The sequence below is a fragment of the Sphaerodactylus townsendi genome, linkage group LG03 (genome assembly GCF_021028975.2).
Source record: "Sphaerodactylus townsendi isolate TG3544 linkage group LG03, MPM_Stown_v2.3, whole genome shotgun sequence".
In the NCBI taxonomy this organism is placed as follows: Eukaryota; Metazoa; Chordata; class Lepidosauria; order Squamata; family Sphaerodactylidae; genus Sphaerodactylus; species Sphaerodactylus townsendi.
In genome coordinates this window covers 76,922,501-76,950,170 of record NC_059427.1, presented here as the reverse complement: position 1 = coordinate 76,950,170, position 27,670 = coordinate 76,922,501, and the positions used below count along the sequence as shown (strand labels likewise).

At 41.9% G+C, this 27,670-nt stretch overlaps 1 protein-coding gene across 6 annotated transcripts in view; it reads left to right on the top strand.

Moving 5' to 3' along the window:
- SGCD (sarcoglycan delta) overlaps nt 1–27,670 on the top strand; it is a 556,728-nt gene that overhangs the window by 395,857 nt on the left and 133,201 nt on the right. For all 6 annotated transcript variants that reach the window (XM_048488180.1, XM_048488177.1, XM_048488178.1 and 3 more), the window contains one exon: nt 7,047–7,148. In XM_048488180.1, the coding sequence (XP_048344137.1) occupies nt 7,047–7,148 (102 nt within the window). The remainder of the gene's footprint in view (nt 1–7,046; nt 7,149–27,670) is intronic.

Genomic DNA, 27,670 nt, shown 5'->3' with positions numbered 1-27,670 from the left:
TAACAAGATATTTGTGACTATAGAAGGAAAGAAAGAAATAACATTTGTGGTTGTAAGAATTACTTGTTACTTGTTACTGACAGGGGTAAGGGTTATTAAAGGGATTCTCCACCAGCTGCTAAAAGTATAACAGCACACATAAGATTTTAAAAGTAGCAAAGGGGAATGAGCTCTCACATTGGCCGCGAGAGGGGCCAGGAGGAGATCTTTTAGACTGTACAATACGGGGAAGGAATTCTGGCAATGAATATTCCACAGAGAAGCAAGAGTCCAAATTGAATTTAAACGTTTTATATAAATTTGTTTAAAAATACAAACACACAGTGAGACATAAGAGCACATACATTCAAGTTCCTAAGATATAAAAAAGTTTTAAAAGATAGATTGGATGATAGAAATGGAGGGGGGGTTTCAGGGTAATACGTTACCTAACGATTCTTAGAAGGGTAGAAGTAGAAGGCAGGGAGTCCATGCCAGCACAGAAACCCAATGAAGGACGAATTCATGTCTCAACACCAACAAGAACATGTGGCAATGAGCAAACTGCTGCAGGTGAACTAAACTTTTATAAGGTGGGTCGTTCCTTGGTGGGAAAGGAACCAATCACACTAAGTTTCACATCTGTGCTGGGTTTGGGGGTGCTGAGGTAATTAGTCAGCTCATCTACTGCTAAACCTGGGACAATGGGGCCAAAATTGCTTTGTTAAGCTAAACGAAAAAATGCTGAAAGACTTCCATGCAGATTAACTCTTGAGAGTCACTGCCCAGGATATTCAGATTTAGCTGAGACATTTAGATCAGGATAAGGTGAGTGGTTTAGGAGTCATAACAAAGGTAGAGGAGATGCAGAGAAGCAACCCTTTGTTGCTAACTTGGTTTCCAGAAGAGATAGGGAAATGCAGAATCTGATACTGAGGTGGCTTTCCATATTCTTTGTCTTTAACAGTTTCTATAGCAAGGTGTGGTAATCAAGCATTCTAGTTACTCAAATGAGACCTCCAGGTTATGCTGGAGTAACTCATTATCTTAGCTTTTGTTAAAGTAGTTTTGACCTTTTGGCTGTGGTCAGGTGATCATGCGGCTACCTACACCCATAGGAGTGCTTTTGGCAACTGGCTTTTGCCAATATGATTTTTAAAGCAGAAATATATATAAATAATATTCTGGGGGTCCTTTGGGTCGTTACATACTGTATATAGAAACAACTGGGGGACTTGAAGAGACATACAGGGGGCATTTCAGTTTCCCCAACACCACTACTTTATCCTTCCCATCCCTGAAAGCCCCCATGGCTTCTCTCTTTTTTCCTGCTTCCTTTTTTTCCTTTCACCTAGTAGTCAGCCTGAATTTATCTGCCACCATGTCTTCAGCTTTCCTTCCTTCCCTCTTCCTGGCATCCTCTATCTGAGATAACTATGGCTCGTTTGCATTGTTCTTGCTGCTGGGCTGGGCCCAGTTGCACAGTTCAGAACCCACAAGAACTTGCTGGAAGCATCTCATTTCCCCCATATTCCCTCCCACATGCTATTTTCCCCTTTCTTTCCTTCTGCCAACCACATAGTCTTATCTTTCTTTGCTTGCTTCTTTCCTTCCAAATCACCAACCAACTTATTTTTTATCTGCCCTCCATATTCAGCTATATTTATTATGTATTTAGTTCATTTATACCCCACCTTTTTCCACAATGGGGATCCAAAGCATCTTACATCCTTTTGTTCTCCTCATAACAAACTGTGAGGTAAGTTAGCCTAAAAATATGAAACTGGCCAGTCACCCAGTGAGCTACCATGGCAAAGTAGTGATGCAAATATGGATCTGGATACTAGTCTGAAATTCTAACCACTACATTGACTTTCATGCAGTGGTGACTTTTGAATAACAGCAAGTAGCCAGTCCTGAGTAAGTCATACAAGTCACATGGTATCAAGTTGTCCAGTGATTGTTTCCAGTTCTCACCTCCAATGAATCTTCCCTTAATGGCAAAGCAGACCAGGGAAAGGCCCTTCTTCCCCTGAGCCTATTGCTCACAGAAACCAAGGGCTGATGATGGCTGAAAGACTTTGTGGGGATACAGAAGATGCCATGCATCCTTTTTGGAACCTTTGAAATTTAAGTTACAATGAAAACAAATGTGATTGAGATCAATAAAGAAATGCTCCACTTACATCCCATACTAGACCATTTCAGAGGATTGTTAGCCATAAAAGATATGCCTTGGTTATTTCTTTATTCTGGATGCCATTTTTGGCTATGCAGCGTGTCAAGATAATGCAGAAGCTTAGTTTGTTGTTTTCTAGCCAACAGAATAAAACATAACTGAAATGGGACTAATAACAATAATAATGGTAACTGTTGAAAGAAATGACCTATTTTTTCAGTATTTAATAACTAAGCTAGGAAAGTGTATCAACTAGTATTACCCTCAGGGTTTTTTCTCAGCAGGTAAAGAAATTACATGTTTTTGCTTTTGCGTCAGCAATTAAATCTGTTAAATTTGCTTCCTACTAACTTGAAAATTATCCTGAGTGTCAGAAATGGCATTTCAAATACACTTCCTTTCATTTGATAGGACATATACCTGGGCTATCTCCCCTCACATTATATTTTTTAACATTACATAAGGTTAAATGAGCCTCAGATGTCAGCCTCACTAAAATTAAATACTCCTCCCCCGCCCAAAGTAAAGATTAAGTTTAAGAAAAATCTTGAAGTTTTCTTTGTTATGGTTGTTGGTCTCCTTGTTTTGTTGCATAAAAAGCCATAAGGAAAGAACGTGTGTGTGTGTGTGTGTGTGTGTGTGTGTGTGTGTGTGCTTGCTATTGTAGTTTGTCAGATGTTTCATTACATCTTGAAAATACATAACTAAACAATTTCTAAAGGAAATAGACTATTTGCAGTCATCCGCCAGAGGCCAGCAACCAACACTTCATGTAATTTGCCACAAAGATTTTTCACATCTAAGTGCCATGAGCTTCAGAGACTATATGCACACATCATTTGAACAGTCCTGGAGCCTGTGAGCCTCTGACAATACTAGACTGAAAAGATGATGAGGAGTGATAGCTTAGGAGATCAAATCTGAATGGGAAAAGTGGGAGAGCACATATTACTGACTTGGTTTAGTGTGTGATCAGAGGAGGCTTGAAAACACTTAGCAGAAATGGCGGGGCCTTTCTTTTCATCAAAAAGAAGATTGGAGTCTTTTACAAGAAGCATTGTATTATGTTACTTCCTCCTCCGCCCCTAGCAGAAATGTGATTTCTATCATGTCATCATATACAGTGTCTGTGGCTGGTTGAGCAAAAGCACATTCTTCCTGCAAAGATGTGCATGATTTTATTGGTCTCTGCTGCCTCAGAGTCCAACTAATCTATGGCTTTGACAGCACAATCTTTCAGCTATTTCAGACTTGAGAGATATTCACAAGTTTTCTAAAACATTGGTCGACTGATGAAAAAGTACCTAGATCGTAACAATGCACTTTCAATCCACTTTCAATGCATTTTGCAACTGGATTTTACTGTGCAAAATAGCAAAATCTACTTGCAAACAATTGTGAAATTGTGAACTGTGTGGATTGAAAGTTCATTATTCTTCATGTGTGGAAGGGGCCAAACTTGGCTCCTAGATTCTAATCTGAACCTCTAAGCACTACACTACACCATTCTGGCTTTTGTGGGTATGGGTTGCAGTTTAACACTATCAAGCACTTGTGTGAGTCATGCAACCTATATGGTAGTAAATTGCCTTGTGTTTACTGGCACTTCTAGCTCAGGCAACTTCATACTCCAAAACAGCCCTCAAAAGAGCTCTGCTCATGCACCCTGGCTGAATGCTGGCTCTACTGTTGTGGTTGATTAGCAGTGGTACTGAGGACATCCATTTCTTAAAGCTATAGGCTTTACACAGACAAATCACAGATTTGGTCACACTGAGCATTAGATGACTGGTTTTGACTGCAAGCAATAGAACTAAATAGAGCAAGTCCCACTGAGTACTGTTATCCTTGAAATGCACTTGAACCACATTTCTGGTAAGATCCAGGTACTGGAAAAGCAAGTCTGTCACTACTTCAGATCAAGGGGCTTTTGGTCAGACTTGTCATGCACATTCATCCTTGTGCTTTTCACTTTCATCTTGTGCCATGAATCAAGGTTAAATATTAATTGTACAAATGAAAATATGAGAGCTAATCTGAGTGAGTTTTCTCTACACTAATCAGGCTGTTAAATACATTTTAATCCAGCTTTAGAATCCTTGTGTGTGTGTGTGTGTGTGTGTGTGTGTGTGTGTGTGAGAGAGAGAGAGAGAGAGAGAGAGAGAGAGAGAGAGAGAGGGTTAATTCTGGTTAATCTGAATACCCATTTTATATTTTCATTAGTGATTAAAGTGAATGTTGAAACACTATTCTCAATATAAAAAGGATTGGGACAGATTGAGATATGTGCAGAAGCTTGGAAACAATGCAGATTTATAACCTTTTTCTGCTATTATGTTTCCATTTGACATGTGATCATAAATTCATAATCCACATATTTGGTTTCTGGCTTCAACCTACCTCATAGCAGAATCATGGAGCAGCAAATGATTGTGTTACGGATCAGTAGTTATAGCAAAGGCCAAAAGCCATGGTTTAGTTTTGATTATTGGTATTGTTCATCTGGATTCATGTCTGGACCATGTACAAGCCACTTTCATTGAGTTTCCAAGGGAAAAGGGACATCATCAGCATGGGCCAGGCGAGGCGCCTATAAAAGATGGCCCTCTGAACCTAATACCCACCCACCAGGTACCTAATGTTGTTATTGTTAATGCATGCTTCTTTGTCATAGCCATGTTTTGCAGGTTACTCTTGGGGGGGGGATGATCTGCTTGGAAGGGGAAGCTGGTGTGCTGACCCTATTAATTAGATTGCCTTAAGAGGTCGGGGGTGGAGCAAGCCATTGGTCGGAATGCCCAGCGGGGGCTACGGAGGCTTGCAGCCCCTTGCAGCAGTGTGGGAGGGGGACCAGACAGGGGCCTTCTGCCCAACTGGCATCTTCCCTCCCAATTTTGCCACTGCAGATATTTTCCTCCAGCAGGTGGGTTCAAGGAATCAGTTGCACTGGGGAACAGCACTCGACTGCCAAATTGTGCGAATCACCCTCCCATGCTGCACCTTTTGCTTCCTGTGTTTCTTGTCAATAAAACTCAGGCTATGGCCAAATTATTTTACCCACAGTTGTAAGTGTGTTTATTTCAGGGTAACCAGAGTGTACATTGCCCTTGGGTGGCAACGAGGAAATAAAATTTCACATTGGTTTATAAACTGTGTTGTGCCATGTCAATATTGTTCTCAAGGCAATTGGCACTCACAGACTTCTATTCTATGAAGTTCAGACACGTTTGTGTGTGTGTGTGTGTGTGTGTTAACCACCTTGAAGTCAATTCCAACTTAAGGTGACCCCCTAAATCAATGATCTCCAAAATGTCCTATCATTTAGCAACTTTGCTTAGGTCTTGAGGGCCAAGTGGCCTCCTTTATTGAGTTAATGTATCTCTTGCTGGGTCTTCCTCTTTCTCTGCTAGCTTTGACTTTTCCTAACATTACTGTCTTTTCCAATGAGTCATGTCTTCTCGTAATGTAACCAAAGTCAGGGAATCAAAACTCTGGTACTTTCTCCCCAGGATGTCTTTCCTGTTCCTTTCTGTTGTCATCTTTCACCACTGGGTGAAGACTTTTATGTTTCATTTGTTGTTCCCTCAGTGAATCCTCCTTCCTGACCAATACTTTAATTGCTGTTTTTATGGCTTAGCATGCATTTAATTCTGTTTTTAAATTTTTTTAGTGATGTGTAATTGAGGACAGTGATTTGAAGTGGTTTAAAATGTAATTTTATGTATATCAGTGTATGTTTTGATTTGTTTGCCATCACGGTCACCCCTGTAAGGGCAGAAAAGCAGGATATATATAGTTTAAAGGCCAATTGTTTAGGGAGGTTTGAACAATAAAACCAGGCATGCAGTCCTATGTAGAATTTCACCCTTCAAAGGTGAACTTCAGTGGACTTAAAATGATATAACTCTACTCAGGATTACATTATTAGAGGACTATATAATGCATTTTAGCTCTGGTGACTAAAGCAGAAATTCAAATTTTTGCTTTTATCCAGGACTCCAAATTCCTAACTGAAGAATTGTTCCACAACTGTTCTGGCAACTGTATTCCTCTGATAATATCATTGTCTTTTTGTCTGTACCTCCCACATACATGTCACTAATTGCATCTTCAACTAGACTAAATTGCCTGCTGTAACAGATTGTATGGTTTTGAAATGATAAAGATGAAATGATGTAATGTAGACATATTCTGCTTGCCTATAACAAATGTTCTGTATAAAACAAAACAGGCTACTAAGGGGGGAAAGTTGTTAATTCTGATTCTGGCAAGATGCTTTTTAGCATTTCAAAAATATTGTTTTGTTTTTAACTGTAGAATAAATACATTTATATAACCACGTAGCATGTTGTTGAAGTTATTTTCTTGTTTTGGGAAAAACCTGGAATGATTAAAATTCTAAAGTTTTTTTTTAATTAATTGTTCTTTAAAACTAAGTGAAATAATTCTGATTGCTGAGTGTTTAGTTTTATCAGTGCCCACAAATGCAAGTCATCCATTTTATAGATATCACTGTATGGGAACTCTGTGTGAGGGCTTGTCATAAATGGACAATATCAATATAAATGTTGAAGGCTCGTCTTGTAACAATGAATGGTTTTGTGTTAACAATAAATGCCACCTTGTCATTTCTTGCTCTTTTTTGACGCTGAGATGAGAAGCTAAAGGGCATCCAACTTTCATCAGAATAAATGGTTATGGGGGGGGGGTACTCCAGATTGCTTGAAACACAGTTTTCTCACAATGGATAAGTCAAAAGGATAATGCAAGTGATTGCATTGTACAGTGCCTCCCAGTATTTTACAAGGTGTTCTTTTCCAAGAAATACCTTTTTGACAATAAGGTGTTTATAAAATCATAACTAATGGGGTCTTTTTGTGCATTTCAGGACGGAATGGGAAACCTGAGGATCACAGAAAAAGGTTTAAAGCTAGAAGGAGATTCAGAATTCTTGAAACCTCTCTACGCCAAAGAAATAAGATCTAGGACAGTAAGTTTCCAGAAAAATTAACAAAAAGTATGCCAATTCTGTGTCTTTTCTTAAAACACATCAATAACAACTAGTACATAGTCAGCTTGTAAGTATATGTTATATTGGCTGCACTGTTGGAGGGTAAATGGTGGATTAGTTGAGTCAGTAAAAGGAGAAATTAGAAGCAATGCTAGTGAAACAAATAAAATATTTTCAAAGTATCTGAACAGGAGAAAAGTCTTGCCACTCAAGGTCTATCTAGTCCAGTACTTTGATTACAGTCATGGCCAGCCATATGTTGTGATCAACTCACAGGCTTGTAATTTCTAGTGGGGGTGGGGAATCTCTTTCTTAGTTCAAGCAGTCTTGTATTTCTTTGGGGATTTAAAAGAAAACACTCACAGATGCCAGGTAGACATCTATTCAAAACCAGTTATCAGTGACATAGAACAAGCATGGACCTTCGAAAGTCTTTTCCCCCCTTGTGCATTCAATATAACTGCATTGAAGGGCAGTCCAGAAACAAAATGGTTGTTGTGTCTAAAATGACACAAAAATCCATTAGCCGCTGGCTGCTCAAACTGAATTTAAAGGCAGTTTGAAAGGGGCTTAAGTTCCATGATAGAAGAAGGTTGTGGTAAATAAACAAAGAATGTAATAAGATACATTTCTGGTGTTTAGATTACTCTGGAAATGTCTGCATAGGTGAGTCTTCATTTTGGTCTGTTCTTCCCATCTCATCATGGAGGGACCAGCCACTGAAGGTACCCCCCCCCTTTCGGCTCTTTACATCTGGGCCCTTTTTCATCTAATGGAACTTGCCGTCCCTCCCTCTTGGGGAGGATTTAAAAACTGGGATTTGGGGGGACGCCTCTTATTATTTTTACTGCTGTTTTAAAGGTTTTAGCAATTATATTTATAACTGTATTGAGATTTTATGTTGTACACCGCCCAGAGCCCCTCGGGGATGGGGCGGTATAAAAGTCTAAATAAATAAATAAATATTTATGTGCCTAGTAACCATTTACCCTGACAATGTGTATGCCATGTCTAGCAAGTGAACCTCCTCTTTTTCTGGCATAACATCCAGTTGGAATGGTTATGTGCCATTTCAGAATATAAGGCCATTTCCACATGGCCAGCTGAGCGGGGGTGCATCAGCATAGTTCATAAGCCATTGCACCCTTGGGGGCCATTTGCATGAACGGCCCCACTGGCTTCATAGCCAGCGACGCAGCCTTCACATGGGCTGCACTGCTCCCGAATGCCTCCTACCTCCTGCTGCCTTCTGTCACTCTGTGGAGGCCAGCGGACACACCCCCATGGCCAGAGCAATGCCTCTGGGGTCAGAGGGCAGGAGACAGTCCCCTGGCCTCCACAGAATCTGGGAGTGGCTTGGGAAATATGCTGGCTTCCACCCGGTGCCATTTGCTCAGCACCAGATGGAAGCCGGCGTTTTCCAAAAACCTTGCTCGGGGAGTGAGGTTTAAAAACACCATTTGGGGAGAGAGAGCGATGCTGCATTGATTTGGCAGCAGCGCCTGTGTGAAGGCTCCTCCCCCCCCCCCAATGGTGTTTTACTGGCAGAAACAGTCTAAGCCCATGGTGGCGAACCTTTGGCACTCCAGATGTTATGGACTACAATTCCCATCAGCCCCTGCCAGCATGCCCAATTGACCATGCTGGCATCTGGAGTGCCAAAGGTTCGCCACCACTGGTCTAAGCCTTTCTTCCAGAATGAATGTAAATTAATGGTTAGAATGATAACTTGGAGCTAAGGTATGTTTTTCAAAGAAAGTAAACTTGAATAAGCATACAAATTCAATTAAGTTCATAAAGAATTGATGGATGCAAGTAAAGAACTTATTAGTAAATTATAAAGAGTGCTTAAAAATGATTGCAACAGCAACAGGTTGTTTTTCAAGTGTATGAACGTTTTTTAGACATTCTCATTTAATCCAAGCAGCTGTAAATAAATAGACTATGCACTCTTTAGTTTGCCATTAATAAGCTACAGAATGGATCACAGTTCCTGTTTCCACTGAGAAGTATTAATTTGATCATATATTAACCTCCCACTTTGATATGATATTAGATGCCTAATTATACAACTTTAACAACGCATTAAATTTGCATTCAATTTGTCTTATAAAAATTGGATTTTGTGGAACAATCAATTCAACATTCAATACAATATCCCATTTCATTATTAAAGGTTATAACCTTTGCAGATTATTTGCAAATTGATCTCTGCAGCAGAAAGCATTTTTGAAGGGGAGTTAATGAGGAAACCTTCACTTATATACATATTTTTCATGAGGGAATAAGGGAAAAACTTTGACCCTTAAAATTTCATTCATTGCGAAAAATCCAAAAGAAGCAAACGTGTTTTGGTAGTTGTATAAACAGTTTGCTAAGGTCGCTAAATTAGACATTAATTGACATTGCAAAAGGGAATAATATTGTTTTTCAAAACTGTAATAAGAATAATGAATGTTTTAGGCTATGAAATGCTGTGTGTTCATGCTTTTAAAATGGCAGGGGGTGCAGAGAGAAAGAGACAGAGAATAAGAGGGACTGCTTTGAAAATGGCTAGGTCCTAGCTGTGCACCATTAAAGTGAATCAGTTATTGCCATAGGATTCCAGAAGGAAAAGAATGTAAACACAGCCAGACTAGAAATGTAAGATGTTTTCTGGGATCAAAAGAGACCACCTGTCCATGAATCCTTCCTCATCTCACAGGGAATCTGATCCCCATCTGTACATACCACATCACATGTTGATCATGTGGGCTCCCAGACCCACAAATGATGAATGGACTAAGTGGAACACTGCACATACAAAATCACCTTCATTAGGAGAATGGGGGGGGGGGGTTTGCCATGCAGACTTTTGATGTCACTTCTGTATACAACCCAGAAGTAATGCTATGATGTTGGGCCAGCACTTCGTCTCTCAAGGAGGGGAAATGAAGTTTGAGGGCCCACAAGAATATGCAGGACAACGGTTCTGTGGAATAGAAACTGACCATGGCTTTTTAATTGATTCTCCGGCAGAGGAAGCAGAGGGGATGAATCTGGTCACTGTGCAGCACCCTTGCTGCCTCCCAGAGAAAACTGTCCCCCAGGCCCAAGTGCTGGTGAAAACCTGGAGCAGCAAGACTTTGGGAAGCATTTGGGTGCTGGCCTCTGAATGGATCTTTCCTTGCTGCCTGGGGGTGCAAGCCAGCTAGCAGCCCCTGCCTGGGTTTGCAGTGCGGAGGCTTGCCCCACCCTCAAGGCCCCTTATAGGGACCCCCAATGATGGGGAGGGCAAGCATGCAGTCTCCTCCTCCCTAAAACAGATCAGTCCCCATGCACAACCTGACAAGCAGTGGTATATAAATAGAACAACAAAAACCATAACACAGACTGGAACTCCAGAAAACATACAAGAGAAGGGTGAGGGTGGGTGGGAAGGACCAAGGTGAGCTGGAGCAAGAGAGGCAACAGTTCCCTCACATGGCCTTAAATGGCCATGCGGCTCTGGCTCCTCTCCCCCCCGCTACCTAATTCTGAGCCAACTAGGCCTCCAACGGCCTTGCCATCTGAGTACCATGTGGCTGGTGCAAAGAAGAGGCCCTCTACCTTCCCCACTCCTGGAAGCAACAACATCCTCAGGTAAGTGGGACTCTGAAGGGACTCACCGCCCTACCCACCTGGGTGAGGAGTTTTTAAATGGGGCTGTTGGACGCCACCTATATATTGGACGCCAGCCTATATATTAGGTTTAGTTTTCCTTTTATCGCTGCTTTTAAAGGTTTTAGCTGTTTTATGACTGTATTGTGACTATATAGGTGTTCATCAAATTTGAGGTTCTCTGGGGATAGGGAGGCATAAAAGCCAAGAAGAAGAAAGAAAGAAGAAAGAAGGAAGGAAGGAAGGAAGGAAGGAAGAAGGAAGGAAGGAAGGAAGGAAGGAAGGAAGGAAGGAAGGAAGGAAGGAAGGAAGGAAGGAAGGAAGGAAGGAAGGAAGGAAGGAAGGAAGGAAGGAAGGAAGGAAGGAAGGAAGGAAGGAAGGAAAAGTCCAGAGCCGCAGCTTTAGGATTGGCCTCACATTCTATGGTTAAATCCAGAACATCATCACCCTTTGACATCAGGACATCACATTCACTTTTGGAAGGCAGAATTGACATCTTGTTCTGGGGTGATACCAGTTCATACCCCCAATTGCCTCTCCCACTGTGGCCTTTGATGTGCCAACATGGAAGAGGGGGAACTGCCAGGGCAGGAGATCTAAATCTCGTACCCTATAGATATTTTTGATAACCTCTTAGATTAAAAAATGGAGAATGTTTGCATGTTTTTGCTTGTATTTTCCTAACTCTGGCAATATGCATTGAAACATACTAAAACATTTTTAAATATTTTTTAAATTATATTATTGGCCTTTCTCTTAGGTTTTGGTGACTGAGATCAGCTCTCAAATGTTTTTGAAATAAGGAACTGCAGCATTACAAAGTTGTAAAAGAAGGCAGTAATGTGTTAATATGTAGGATATTCTCAGACTGACATATTAAGCAAACCAAATTACTGTGTGCATTCTGCTAGCTTTGGTGATATTTTGTCATACAGTAAAATTGTAGCTTCTGGTTATATTTATAGTAGATAAAGCACAGTAAAAGATGAAATTAAGTTTCATTATCTCTTCATCTGCTATAATAACGTTACACTATCAGTTTACTGTTGTGTGCATAATAATATTCACAAGACCAAATCTTTCCTATTCATAAATATTCTATTTCCATTCTTTATGATTTCAAGGGAGATTTGCATTGGAAATTGTTGTGGAAATTGTATTAATAATACTAACACCAGTGTCTGAATGGATGGATGAATTGCACAAGTGGTACCTTTCAGATAGGAGACATATAGTAAGAGGTCCTAGTTCTCATCAGCTATTGTATTCTGTTTGAGGAAGAAGGCAATCTGGGCTCAGAACACATCATTTAATTTTGAATATGTTCAATCCCACCCCCACCCCAAAGCTTGGTTCCCCACTCCTCCATATGAAATCTGCTGGGTGACCTTGGACCAGTCATAGTTCTCTTAGAACTCTCTCAGCCCACGTGGAGGCAATGGCAAACCACCTCCAGTTGCCTTAAAAACCCTACCAAGCTGCCATAGTCAGCTCTGACTTGACAGTACACACGGACACACACACACACACACACATATACACACACACACTTCATTCCTTGCATAAGGAGCTGTTGATCATTTGTAAATTCTGAATATTTCTGCTTTGACTGTAGATCACAATTTCTGCTTTAAACAGGAGTTGAAACTGGTAGACTGTTAAACTATAGAGATCTGTTTCCCTGGAGAAAATGGCAGCTTTGGATGATGAACTCTATTCCTATATTCCATCTCATACTGTATTCATTTCCTTTTTTAATCTTGAAACTAATTGAAAGTATAACAGCCGTTGTATTTTTTTGCCTTTGTCCCTTTTTTTTGCCAAGACTTGGTTTCTCCTTGAGCATCTATCATATGTTCATGTGTTATCATCATCATTGAATCCTTCATTCTAAATAGCATAGCAGGCAACAAGTTCTGTCCAGCATTTCTGGTCTTGGGTGAGCGTTTCAGCCTCTTCCCATGCAATATTCAGTGCCTTCAGGTCTTGCTCAAATGTTCTCCTCCAGGTGTTTTGGGGGCATCCTCACTGTCATTTGTCATCAGGCAGTGTCCATCTCATTGCTGTCTTTGGGATCTGACCATTCTCCATGTGAAGGATGTGGCCAGCCAGTCTAAGTCTTCTGTGTGCAACGATGTTATGGAGCTTCCACGTGCCACTCCTTCAGAGCACCTCTTCATTAGTGATGTGTACATATTATCGGATCTTCAGGATTCAGCATAGGCACTTCTGTTGGAAGAGGATGAGCCTGTTGTTAGTACCTTTCAGGTCTTGCTAGCATAAATGGCTGTCAGGATCACAATGGAGGTGAATAGGCAGAGCTTGGTCTTTAGGGCAATGGTGAACACCAGATCTTGTTCAGTCTCTGAAAAATGGCTGCAGCCTTCCCATTATAGTCCCTGACATCTGCCTCTGCTTCTCCATTCTGGGATATCACACTGCCCAAGTTGGTGAATCTCTCCACTTTCTCTAGCTGATGTGATCCAATGATGATTCCCTCTGTGGTGTAGAGCCAGTGTGGTGTAGTGGTTCAGAGCAGGTCACTCTAATCTGGAGAACCGGGTTTGATTCCCCACTCTGCCACTTGAGCTGTGGAGGCTTATCTGGTGAAATGGATTAGCTTGTGCACTCCAACACATGCCAGCTGGGTGACCTTGGGCTAGTCACTGGAGCTCTCTCAGCCCTACCTACCTCACAGAGTATTTGCTGTGGGGAGGAAGGGAAAGGAGATTGTAAGCCCCTTTGAGAAAGGAGAGAAAGGAGGGATTAACAAACTCTTCTTCTTCTTCTTCTTTGGTTCCAGCTGTGGAACTGACATACATGATTTTTGATTTATTGGTGCTTATCCTGGGGCCAATTTTGCTGGCTTTTCTATCCAGGTCAGTTGTTGCACGCTGCAGCTTTGACTCATCTTCCTTGAGTAGAGCAATGTAATACGCAAAATCCAAATCACCAAAGCCATCTTGGTCAGGCCAGTGTATGCCATTGCCAGAGCGTGTTCTAGTTCTCTGCAAGATGTAGTCAAGAGCAACAAGGAAGAGAAATGGAGACAGAATGCAGCCTTGTCTGACCCCAGTGGTAATTTCAAGGAAGTCTATGCAGCCATTATCTGTCTTGATGCAGCAGCTGGATCTTAGGTATAAGTCTTTGAAGATGGTGATGAAGGCTGCTGGTACTCTGTACTCTGTACAAGACAGGATCGGCCAGAGGGATTCTCAGTGAATGTTGTCAAAAGCTTCCTTGAAGTCAATGAAGTTGATGGCCAGTGGGTGTCAATATTCAATGCACTTCTCTATGATGTTTTGGAGTGTGAAGATTTGTTCACTGCAGGATCTTTGTTTGTTTGTTTGTTTGTTTGTTTGTTTCATTTGTACCCCACCAAAGATGAAGTCGATTTCATTGAAGTTTTGCCCGTCTGGTGACCTCCAGGTCTTCTTGTGGATCCTCTGATGTTGGAAATATGCGTTCCCAACACAAAACTCATTGTGTTCACTGAATCACAGCAATCACACACCATTGTCACTGAGCGCAGGATGTGTGGGCTCCAATCACATTCTTGAATTCTTGTCATCTGCCACCTAATTGGACATTGAACTCACCGATCAGGAGGTTTAAGTCATGATTAGGGATGTTAGCAAATATATCTTGGAGCTGTTTGTAAAATTAATTCTTTAGTGCATCATCTGTGCTGTCCGTTGGTGCATAGGCCTGTATAACAGTTGCTTTAGCATGTCCATGAGCGAAACGGACTGTGATGATCCAGTCGTTGATGGGTTGCCAACCAATGAGTGCTTTTTCAGCTCATTTGCTCAGGATAAGCCCGACCCTATGCTCATGCCGATCTTAATTACTCGCATACAAGATGGCCTTGCCATGGCTGTTGATCTGATCGTTTTTTGTCTACCTGACCTCACTGGCACTTAGAATGTCCAGTTGGTAGTCATCAAATACTCGTAGGAGTTGTTCACTTTGGCATTGGGTTGGTATGTTCCATGTACCAATTCTTGTAATGTTTTTGGCAGAGAAAAACTTTCTGACATCAGGTACCGGAAACCAGTACCAGTTTGCTCTGACACTGTCATATTATGTGAAGCCAAACTCCCACCTGGTTTACCAGAAATGTTTGAAGTTCTTTTTGTTGTTTCCATATCGATTGGGGTTTTTACAGGGACGGGTTGCTAGCCCGATGCTCAGCCCTCCTCCTTTTGCATCTGGGCTTGGGACTGGCAATGGCGGAGTTCCCAAGCCCTGTTATAAAGTCAGTATTTTTCACCATTTTTTAAATCATAAAAAGTCTCTGAGGTAAATTAGTGGAGATATTGGAGGGTTAATTCTTTTTCATGTAGCTTCCCAAATTTTGAACTGTCCATCTCTGAATACATGACTTCCGTTTTGTACTTAATTTTTTCCTCATTGATTTTTCTTTCCATGGACAGTTGTGTAATTCTTCTTTTAAATCTTCCATGTCTAATTTTATTACTCTCTGGTCTGGATTTCTAATCCAGTCTGCGATCCAAACAAGACGAGCTTCTCATTGTGTTTAAGTTTCATGAACCTTCATGTAGGTATAGAACACCTCTTTGTGTTCTTGACCTTTCTATTCTTGAAACAGAAGGGAGAAAAGCTTTCTCTATGGGAGGAAGCCTACTCAAAGAGGATGGAATCCTTGAAAGCAGTCTTACCGCTCTTTTTGTGCACTTTTATTGATTTTTTTCTGGCTACATAGAAGAGTTATACTATAGCCTTTTTTAAAAAGGCAAAAGACAGGGCAATCAGCTGTTTGAGAAGGAAAGAGAAGTATGTCAAAATGAATCCAGTCCACAGGTTTTGTTTTTAAAAAAGAATGGTTATGTGCATGGTGATCTGGCTGTTGCTTCATGCTGGAGATCATGCTTGTAGCATTCATTCATTCTGTGCCTCATCCATCTCGGGATGCATGTTTGAAAGTATGTTAACTGGTCATTAAATCTATCTATTTTATTTATTTTATTGGGTTTTGTTACTATCCCTCTCTTTTTGGTTCAGGACAGTTTCCATCCAAGGACATTAATACATTAAAAATAGATACAATAATCTACTCAATAAATGCCATAAAACCAGGCAGTTAAAACTACATAAATTCTAAACAAAATCTAGATGGCAATAATATAACCAGTTAAAAACTGCTGAACAGAGGGATGGAAGATTGGAAATGTTGGAGGAGGTCCATGGGGTGGTCCAAGGAGGAGTGAGGGACACAGATGGTAAACCATTGATTCCTCATCCATATGGAACAACTCTGTCTTGCAGGTCTTGAGGAACTGTACTAAATCCCACAGAACCCTGGTCTCACTAGGGGCCAGGACTGAAAAGGTCCTAGCCCTGGTCGAGGCAAGCTTGGGTCAGGGACAAGAGCAGATTCTCACTCAATGAGCAGAGTGGTCTTTGAAGGGTGTAACATGAGAGACTGTCCTGAAAGTATACTAGCCCCATGCGATTTAGGGTTTTATATGTTTGTACTAAAACCTTGAACTTGATCTGGTACTCCACCTGAAGCCAGAGCTGCTGGCAAATCACAGGTTGAATACATAACCACCATGAGGTTTCAGTAAGAACCCTCTTTGCTGCATTCTGGACAATCTGGAGTTTCTGGAGCAAGTCCAAGGGTCGCCCTTTGTAGAGCAAGTTGCAGTAATCCAGTCTAGAGGTGACCGTTGCATGGATCACTGTGGCTAAATCAGTCTGGGACAATGGGGTGCCAGCTGTTTCATCTGGCGAAGATGTTAAAATTCTACGTGAGTGGTGTGATTCAGTTGAACCTCCATTGTCAAGGAGGCATCCAGGAAAATATCGAAATTCCTGACAGTTGGTGCAACAACTAGCTGCGCCCTGTCAAGAGCTGGCAGCTGGCACTGTTCTACCTGCTCTTTTCGACTCAGCCACAGAACCTCCATCTTGTCTGGATTTAACTTCAGTTGGCTCTCTTACATCTATTCCATCACAGCCTCCAAGCAACTGAACAAGACACCAGGAGCAGTGTCCAGATGACCGTCAATCAATAGGTATAACTGGATACTGATGACAACCAAGTCCAAACCCCTCGATGAACTTGGCAAGGGGGTACATATAGATGTTCAATAGCAGTGGTGAGAAAATCTCCCTTTGTGGAATGCCACATATATCATGGTAGGGAGACATCCTCTAACCTATTGCAGTCCTCTGACCTCAGTCTTGGAAAAATGAGCAAGCCATTGTAAGACTGTCTCAGATATCCCAACACTGTCAAAGGGGTTGGTCAGAATAATGTGATCAACCTAGCCAAATGATGCTGTAAGATCTAATAGCAGCAACAACAGTGACCCACCCCAGTCCAGGTGTCTCCGGATGCCATCTGAAAGGGTGGTCAGAGCCATTTCTACCCCATGGCCAATGCAGAAACCGAACTAGAATGAGTCCAGTATTGATGATTCCTCCAGATAGGCCTGGAGCTGTTCAGCGATCGCTTTCTCAATTACCTTATCCGGGAATGATAAGTTGGAAACTAGGTGGTAATTGGCAAGATCAAAAAGTTCTTGGGATGGCTTCTTTAAGAGCAAATTTCCCCCAGGGGAATCCGCACCTTGTCTGCACTGGTTTCCACCGGCCAGGACAGGGATAGGTCCAGGAGGCACATAGTGGGCTTAGCAACTCTCAGGACGCTGTCCAAATCATCCTGGGACAGCTGAATTGGTCCAGTGAAGGAGCAGAAGTCTACCAGTGGGCCTCTGTTCACTGCAACAAATCTGTCTGGGAGGTCCTGGTGGAATGATAAGACCTTATCTGCAAAATGGCTCATAAAATCAACACAGCTGAAGACCAAATCCTTTTCACTTTGGGACTTATCTGTTAAAGTTCTCAGGTGCTGTATTTTCCTAAATAATTGGGCTGATGTGAGCTTTCAGGTGCAATATTAACTGCAAAGTATTCTTTCTTTGCAGCTTTTATTGCCATCTCATAGGCTTTCATAAGTGTCCTATAAGATGTTTTTGCTCTTCATTACAAGCTTTTCTCCAGACACGCTCTGGCCATCTTAGCTCCTTTTTTTGTCCTCCGCTCCAGATTATTCCATGGAGCTCCAGGTTATACCATGGAGCTGGCTTGAGGCAGAAGTGAAGAGAGTGCTGGGATGCAATCTCATTGATGGCTTCAGAGAGCAGATTATTCAGTTCCCTATCAGCATATCTAATGAGTCGCTGGGAGGCATTGAGTCCCTCAGAGCATTCCAGAATCCTATTGGTTCCATAAGTTTCCACAGGTGAGCATAAATTAACTAGCCCTCTATACAGAAGGGGCATGGCATGTTCAGCTGGGCCTTCGGAGTTTGATGGCACTTTAATATTAATAATCAGATTTACTCCTATACCACTCCAAAAATTAAATCCAGGGTATGGCGTGCTTTATGCATGGAATTTGAAACAAACTGGGAAAGTCCCAGGGCCACCATGTAAGACACCAGGTCAAAAGCTTGTTTGGAAGCAGTGTCATCCATATGGATGTTGAAATCTCCCAAGATCAGAAGCCTTTGAAACTCCAAGGCCCAGCTTGCCACTGCCTCCAACAGCCTCAATAGGGTAATATGACAGTGTGTTAGATGGACAGTACACCAACTAGATGGACAGTACACCAACTAGACTCTTCTCAGTGTTTCATACTAGGCCAGTACCTTGTATTTCTGGGACAGGGAGAACCTGTAGGAAAAAGCCTCCCAGTAAACATAGCCACTCCCCCAAGTAGGATTGCAACAGGATTATTGTTGTGTATTTTCCAATCAAATACTATTTTTCTGTAAAACTTGCAAAGAATAAGACACTGTTGTCAGAAATCCTGTAAACATGATTGGTCATACTTGACCAGATAATGGATTATTAAAATAGATTTAATAGCCATCACATCCACGGGAGAGTAGCTGCAATGTTCTGGCTTCACAATAATGGTGCATTTTTCTGCTTGTTGTAAAGAAAAAAATGATCAGTACATCAGATTCCCCTAGAAGCAAGCAAGGCATCCTAAACTCTCAGCTCAACATATTGCACACTAAACATTATTTTCCATGCCACTTGTATGGAACATGAGCATCTTGCTGTCCTTAATTAAGAAGTTAACTGGACCATGAAGCATTGGCTGAGTAAATAGAAGTGATTTGTGCTTTGTCAAGAAGGCGCATTAGACATCTTTGCATTTCTTGCCTGCACATAAATTATGGACATTATTAAAAACTGGAAGGGTCATCTATAAGCCCATCTGTAGCTCAGATTCTTTGCTGTTCTCACTATATAACTGTCTTTCTAACCATTGTAATTTATTGTGGACTATTGTGTGAACCATCTGCTTACTTTTGTAAACTGCACCAACAAACTTTGACTGAAAATTGTACATGAAAGTACATTTGTTAATTTTATGCGTTGGAAACTGGTGTTAGAAATTCTAAAGGTTTCAGTGTACATTGCTACAGTCTGACCATAATTTTAAAACAGAGAGTCATTTTGAAAACAGCTGTTAAGAATTTTCATTTCATTTATTTTGTTTTTAAATGTACCACTTTTAAATCTGCCAACAGAAGCAGTGGAAAGTTTGTTAAGCATATGTGGGGTGGGTTGCTTTTGTTTGTTTTTTGTCTTGATCCTAATGGAAATAAATCAAGATATATATTGTCGAAGGCTTTCACGGCCGGAATCATTTGGGTGCTGTGTGGTTTCCGGGCTGGAGATAGCAAGGTCAAGATGCTCCCGCCAGTGACCTTGCTATCTCCAGTGTTACGCCCATGCTATAGTCTTCATTGTTACTCATACTTCTATTCAGATGCCCTAAACTATTGACCTGGTTGCCTTCTTTGTTACTCACAGACAAGGTTTCTCCACCCACCCTGGACACTCCAACAGATATATACTCCACTTGCTTTCCCAACATCAGATCCTCTGAAGATGCCAGCCACAGATGCAGGCGAAACGTCAGGAGAGAATGCTGCTAGAACACGGCCATACAGCCCGGAAACCACACAGCACCCAAATCAAGATATAGTTGATAGATATTTACGTGCTGGGATATCCTCATGATTTTTCAGAAAGTCTTTATTCTGAAACCTCAGGGGCCATTTCGTAATCTGTTTTATCAGCATGAGAGCCAGCATGGTATAATGGTTAAGAATGACAGACTCCAGTCTGGTGAATTGGGGCTTTTGTTCCCCACTCGTCCATATGAAACCTACTGGGTGACCTTAGGCTATTTACAGTTCTTTCAGAACTTTCTCAGCCCCACATACTTGTGGGCCTATTGTGGGGTGGGTGGATGGGTGGACAGCAGTGGCGTACCGCTAATGGGGACATGAGATATCCCATGTCCCCGGGTGCACACCATTTGATTGTGTGTGTGGGGGGGGATGCCGGCTGGGTCCTTGTGGGACCTGGCTGTCACCCAGCAACTCCCTCTGTGCCACTCAGTTGGGCACTGCAGCTGCAGGCCGGCTCCTAAACTCCCTGCTGATGGGGAGGCCAGCTGCAACAGGCCAGATCCTGCCTGAGAGCTGGCCTCCCTGTCAGCAGGGAGGCTAGGGAGGCAGGAGCCAGCCTCAGGCACTTGCTTGAACTGTGAGCCGCAGCCACAGGCTGGCTCTTGGGCAGGAGCTGGCCTGTGGTTGTGGCTCAACAACAAATGGCCAAGGGAGGGTGGGGGCTCTGCCTGGCAGGGCTGGGTTGAGGGGCAGCCTATCGCAGTCTCCTGACCCAGCTGCTCCAGGCCACCAGGCATTCCTTGACCCAACCTTGCCAGGCTGCCCAGGACCACTGCCGCTGGAGCACCCACCAGCTAAGATAAGTGGGGCATGGGGGGAGGGACACGGGGAGGTGCCCCGAGCAGATGTTGCCCTGGGGGCCATTTCCCCCACGTATTCCTCTGGTGAACAGGGAGGTGATTGTAAGCTGCTTTGAGACTCCTTATGGTAGAGAAAAAGTGGAGTATAAGAACCAGTTCCTCTTCTATTGGGACTAAATCCTCTCCTATAACTCAAATTTCTGCTATCTGTTGAAACTCTGTGATGGGTACATTTTAAAGGTATAGAACTTCTATTTAATATGACTAAGTTATTAGCAATCTGGGAAAAATAGACTTGCCCTAACAGGAAATACATATCTACTGGTAGATTATTTTAAGTGTTGTTTGCAAAGGGAAAAATCAAAAAGAAATAGCTGAGCTTGCACTTGAGCAGTTAGGACCAGGCACTAGCCACATGTCAACTTGGCCACTTAGCTAGAAAAGGAAATAAAATTGTTTGTGCAAATTCATGTCAGTTGCAAATCCTCACCTCATTTATGTACCTAACTACTAAATTACATGTGTAATTATGAAGAATAGATTGAGACCAGTGAACTGATATTGTCTGATCCCAACTGACATCACTCATTAGCTGAGTTCATGTCATGCAGGATTGCTCAGCAAGGAAAATACCATTTGTGTAACCCTACTGACTACTGCCACACATGAATTATGGTAATACCAGTTACTGGAAGTGAAGGACTTTGTTCTGTCTCTTAACCTCAGACTTCAAAGGGTAACCTGACTATAGAGTCAGAGGAATGGAGAAATCAAGACACTGGGCATCCTCTGATGCTCTGACACTATCCTTTTGATGTGTAGATCACTACTGTCAGGGAAACCCTTCCTTCTTGCTTTCACACCTCCACACACACATTTTTTTCCATCTTGCCACCATGAGGGCAGGGCATGGGTCCTGTATTTCTATCCATCCTTGCTAGTTAGAATAGATTAGGAATCTATATCTACCCTATCCTATCTAGAAATAGAGTTCCTGTAATGAAGTAAGCATATTAGTTTTAATAGATATATAACTTTGTTTTTGTTTCAGTCATGTTCAGCCACCCACTGAATCTGTACAATGCTAGGAAGACTCTGTTCCAAAACTAAGATGTTTGTTCCTTTGCACTGGGAAATGCTCCAAGCATTTCAATCATCTCAGGATCTTGCTTTCCTTCTATCCATCCATAAACAGTGAGACAAGGTACAGGAAACCCAAAAAATAAACAAGACAAACAAGAAAGTACCAACAATTCCATTTTCAAGAAATGCCAGTTGAACACAAGAACCACAAGTTAATGCCAAATCATTGTTAGCATTTTGTATGGTGTACAGAAAAACCTTCAGACAAAATCTGGTGGGATTTGCACACATCTTCTCTTACAAAATGTCCTTTCTCTGATGATCTCTTGAAGATATTCACAGTATGGCAAGTTCATACCTTGCTGAGCCCTTCAAGGATATTTCTTTAGAAACTGATTGAGAAAATTGATTTGAAATGGGTTTTTTTTGTCTAATTAAGTGCATGAGTTAATAGCCACATTCTGTATCCTGGATTTCAAAGGATAGACAAAAGCATGAAATAACTTCTGTCAAAACAGTGGATGTTCAAGATTTAAGAATTTATAAAAATTCAAACTGTGCCAAAGCCCCCTGTTTCACCCAAAAATCTTGTATTACTAAAATAAATCCCCTCTTAGTTCCTTATCAGTAAAAACAGGTATAACTTCATTTCCCTACCTCTCAGATGTATTATTTATGAGAAGATATTAAAGAGAGAACCTCAACCAAAATTTCACAACAAACCATAATAAATGAGCACTGTGTTCAGCTAAAGTAGTAAAGGGAACCCATGCACAAATATATTTTATTTTCCATATGTCCAACTGCCACAGTAACTGCATCCTTGCCAAGTACAAAATGATGGAAAAAAATGTTTCCTTCTGAGGGTTATCTCTGAAAATATATCCTGATCTGACAAGAGAAGAAACTCTTATGGTAAACAAACTTTCTAGAAAAGAATTTCACAACATTCCAAAGTGCAGTCTGATTGAGGCTGCCTATAGCATATTGAAAAGAATTTCATTAAATGTTGCTAACATGTCATAAGTTTCCTTAAATGGAAGGGTAATGGCTCATAACATTTGTAAGCTTTTTAATTTCATGCAATATGAGCAGCATAATCAGCACCTATTAAAGTCAATCAGCTGTACCAAGTGGGGCTACCTGCCTTGGATTTTGTGTATATTTCCATAGTTGCTTCACCTGTAACATGACTCTGAAAACAACATTTCACCTTCTGTATGTGATGCCTAGGACAACATGCCAACTAAGACAATATCAAAACAGTTTTATCGATATTCATAGATGGTGAAACACTTCCCAGAAATTGGGATGTGGAGACTTTCAGTTTGCAGTAGATAAATTTTGCTTTGAATCAGTGGAACCCAATGCTGTTCTTTGGCTGTCCACCAAGATAAGATATGAAAGGAAAAGAATTTAAAACAAATTGTCAGGTTCTCTGTTTCTGGATTTTGTTGGCAGACCAAGGGATTGAGGTCAGGATTGAAATTTAATAATCCATGTTAATTACTTATAATTTCTGGCAAATGTTTACCTTAATTTAAACAGGCATACATTCCTTTGTTTAGATAGTAGTAGCTGCATAAATTCAGTGCAGAGATGTTCAGATTACAGTAATCCTATACAATCAAACTTATAAACAATAAAAGCTTTGAACAGCTTGGTCTCTCTTGTACCTCATACAGTCGCTGGATACTTTCTAGAATGTGATCTGTCTGACAGAGGCTCTCCATAGTCTCCATGGATGCCAAAGATTGAATTTGCAATCTTCTGCAGGCAAAACAGATACTCTATTACTGAGCCATCCCAGAATGTTGGAGGACTTTATGTGTATTCCATGTTCCATATGGTTCTATTGTGTTCCTTATGCTATTCCAATAAATTACATTCTTGAAGGTGAACTAGCAATGGCCAAAAAAAAAAAGATTTCTTGTCACATTTGCCTTTACAAGCAGTATGGTTCCACAGCTCTGAACCATCCAGGCAACACTGTCAGATGAGGTATATTTAAACAAAATTTTGCAGGAATTGCGTCACCAACAATTTCAACTTTGGGATATGAAAGATGGTGAATGAAATGCTGTTCATCTGAGGAATTTTTAGCAGTTCAGAAAATGGGGATTTATAAAGTTTCTTAAAGGGGGTATATGCAGTGGTGGAATTAAAAAATTTTAACAACCGGTTCTGGTTGAGTGGGGGGGGGGTGGCAGGGTGCTGCCCCCCCCCGCTCAGTCAGAACCAGCGGCCACTCCCCGCTTAACCTCCATTGAGGGAGTAGGTGGGGCTGCCTCTGGCTGCTACCCTAGCCTGGAAAGGCCATTGCTGGTAGGCCACACAGCGGCAGCTTTCCTGGGCTAGGGCAGCAGCTAGGAGGTCTGGGTGACATCCAGCAGGGCTGCAGCTGCCAGAGGGGCCACAGATCAGGCTGGCCAGCCCCCCTCCCCCCTGCTTCCCGGTCACCTCCACACACACACACATCCCAGTGCTTCCTGGATTGGGAAGTCTCCTCCCCACCCAGGGAGCCCAGGGCAGGGATGAGAGCCGAGCTGGAGCTCTCCTCCCCACCCTGGGCTGGCGCTAAAAGCTCCATCACTGCTCCCTCTTCCAGGGGGAGAGGGGGGGCTTTTAACAACTGGTTCTGCCCACCTTTCGGAATATGTTGCATGTTGGGCCTATGCAGACAGCTTACTGCAGCATGTATCTTGGGACCCTTACATTTTCTCACCACCAAAGCTGAGTCTGAAGGACAAATGTGGTGGGAGGAGTAGAGTGGGGAAGAGCAGGCTGGGAATATTGGACAAATTCTAGAGTTAGTAAGTTGAATGGATGGGTCATCCAAGTCCTTCCAAGTCTAATAATTGAGCCATCTGTACCAACCTGCTTTACTGGGCCATGCTTACAGCCTAACCCAGGAAAAATCCCCATCCTGTTAAGCTGGTTTATCTGGCGTTGCATCAGGGTGGCACAGGTGAGCCAAAATTCTGTATCTGAGCCACAGACATTCTCCACCCCACCCCACAGTAGCCAGGTCCTACAAAATGGTTTTTAGCCCCACTGAAGCAGACCTAGGTTTCATCTCAGGGGAACTTGCATCCAATTGAGTAGCACTGATAGATACTGCTCCATGGCACTCCAGGATAGAAAACAGGTCTCTACCTAATGTTTCTTCCTGCTGCAGCTACAGTCTTAAATCTTTTGGGTTTTATGGGGTTTTATGTTGATTTTGACTTGATTTTATTAAATACTGCTTTTGAGGCTTTTTCATAGAGCAGCTTGTAGATGCTTAAATTACAAATAAAATAAAATAAAAAGTCTGTTATGCCTGCTGTAATATGTACTTAATGCATACTGCCTTAACACAGCAAGATTGTGCAGATGGGCTTTGATATTATTTTGTACATTCAAGATGCTATCACAGGGCAGAAGAATATCATCATTGAAAACAGAACAAGCTGAAAAGAAAGGAGGACAAAAGAAAGTCAATACAAACAAAACAGTTTTATTTTAAATTACCTTTCTGCTTATTGGCTATTGTGGTTTAAAAGTTCAAAAAAACAATCATTAAAATACAGAATTATCAAGAGATCGAGAGAAGAATAAGAAAACTGCAAAAGTAATATATCTGAAATATAATGTTTACAACTGGGTGTTTTGGGGGTAAAGATTTGTAATAATATTTTATGTCTCTTACTCTAAAATATGCATTCATTGCCATTGTTGATGTTTTGTTTTAGCATGTGGCTTGTCCTAATTTTGTACTGGTTTATGTAGTTGCTTTTGTACAAATAATTTGACAGTTAATAAAATAATGAAATCACATTACCAATAACATAAGATGGTAAAAGCAGAATACAGTGGTTCATGTATAGATTACTTTATTAAAATTGGGATGGCAATCATGTGAGGACCTTATTCTTTCAGAAATACTGAATAAATTTTCCCTCCAAAAGGTAATCAGTCTATCCCCTCAGGAACAGAGTAGCCCTTTCTTTATGTGCATAGCATGTGAGTGATGTTATACAGGTATACTAATCTTGTCTGACCCTTAATATACATATTAAATAACTTGGGCTTACTCCCCCACCTTTTTTTCCAAGAATCTTTCCAGAAAGTTGTAGTGAGTCACTGCATTTCCACACTCCATTCCTTTTAGAAATTATTTGGCACCAGAGGCTTTTAAACAGTTTAAAAGGGAACTGGAAAAAATTATTAAAACTTAGTTGTTTGACATTGTCACAGAGAGAAAAAAGCACACCCAGACTCACCCGGGGCAACGTTGCGGCAGGGGAGGATCGAGCAGCTTCTCTCCTTCCCCTTATGCCTTGGAGGATGGTCACGTGATGGTTGGAACCGTCACATGACAAGGGAGCTGGGCAGGCTATATAAGCCCTGCTCGGCTTGGCCTCTTCACGAGGCTGCAAGCAAGCAGACCCCCTTCCCTCCCTAAGTGACGTGGCAGTGTTATGTACGTTATTTAATTTTAGGCATTTTGTTGCAGCCTGGGCAGTTTTTTGGGGCAGAGGGGCACATCCTTATCGGGTAGGCAGGCCAGACCTTCCCACGGCGGGGGCCTCAATAAGAGATCTGGGGGTAGCGGAGGGCTTTTCAGTGCAGGCCTGGAGATCCTGTTTCAAGCTCACTACCTCCTGCAGGAGGGGGTGTCACAAAATGGATATGTGCCCAAGTGGCACCTAGTAACCTCCTGTCCTGATCCCATGGGGGATGGTGCTGGGTTCAGCGGTTCGCTGCCCGAAGGGCCAGGGGTCAGCCATGGGGTTGACCAAGGCCAGGTTCAGTGGTATGCTGCCTGGTGGCTAGGATGTGTCCCGTTTATGCTCGCCCAGCTTCCTACAGTTATTGTTATTGTTAATAAACCGGGCAGCGGCCATTTCCATTCCAACAAATAAGAGTTATCTTTTCATTACTGGAGAAAGTGAAGTCCGCATATCTGCACGCAAACAGATGAATTTCAAAATCAGGCAGTTATTTACAAAGTGATGTTACTGTTTCAATCTAGACACTGTTACAAGAATTAGACATGTTTCTCAGTCCCTGATAAAGGATTACTTAATTTATAGAAGCTTGAAATACTGTCAATTTTCCTCAGGAATTTAAAATTCCAGTCTGTACACCTCCTGACACTAGAGTTATTAGAATCCCTTCACCTCTAGATAGCTTGAGACCATACATTTACCCTGCAGTAAAATCTTAGCAGTTTGACCTGACACCAGACCAAGGACAATCCTTCTTCACATGGATTATGATCAGGATTTTCCCTTCTGTCCCTCCATTCCCTCTTCCTAGTCATAAGACCATTGAACAAAATGGGCTTGATGTCTGAGTTGTGAGTTGTGACAGTTTCCAGGACTTTTCTAAAGTGTAATTAAGCAGAGCCAACCGGAATATAAAGAGTTAACTATAGAAGCCTAAGAGAGAGAGAGAGACATGGCTTGTCTGATCTGCATTCCCTAGTAGTGGTTTAACACACACACACACACAGAGAGAGAGAGAGAGAGAGAGAGAGAGAGAGATTGGTTATCATTGGGAAAGATATGCTGAAGGGGAAAGCCTTTCCCCTTCAGCATATCTTTCCCAATGATAACCACTCTCTCTCTCTCTCTCTCTCTGTGTGTGCGTGCGTGCGTGCGTGCGTGCGTGTGTTAAACCACTACTAGGGAATGCAGATCAGACCAGCCATGTCTGTCCAACAATTCCGTCAGAAAGCCAGGCTTTCAGCCAAGAGTACAGAGCTGATCACTCAACCTCTGCCTCTCCAAAACTCTTCTCCAAATGCCTTTTCTGTTTAAATTAACCACCCACTGACTAACTGCACTCTCTCCTCCGGCCAATCAGAAATGATCTCTCTCTCTCTCTCTCTCTCTCTCTCTCTCTCTCTCTCTCTCTCTCTCTCTCTCTCTCTCTCTCTCTCTCTCTCTCTCTCTCTCATGCTTCTA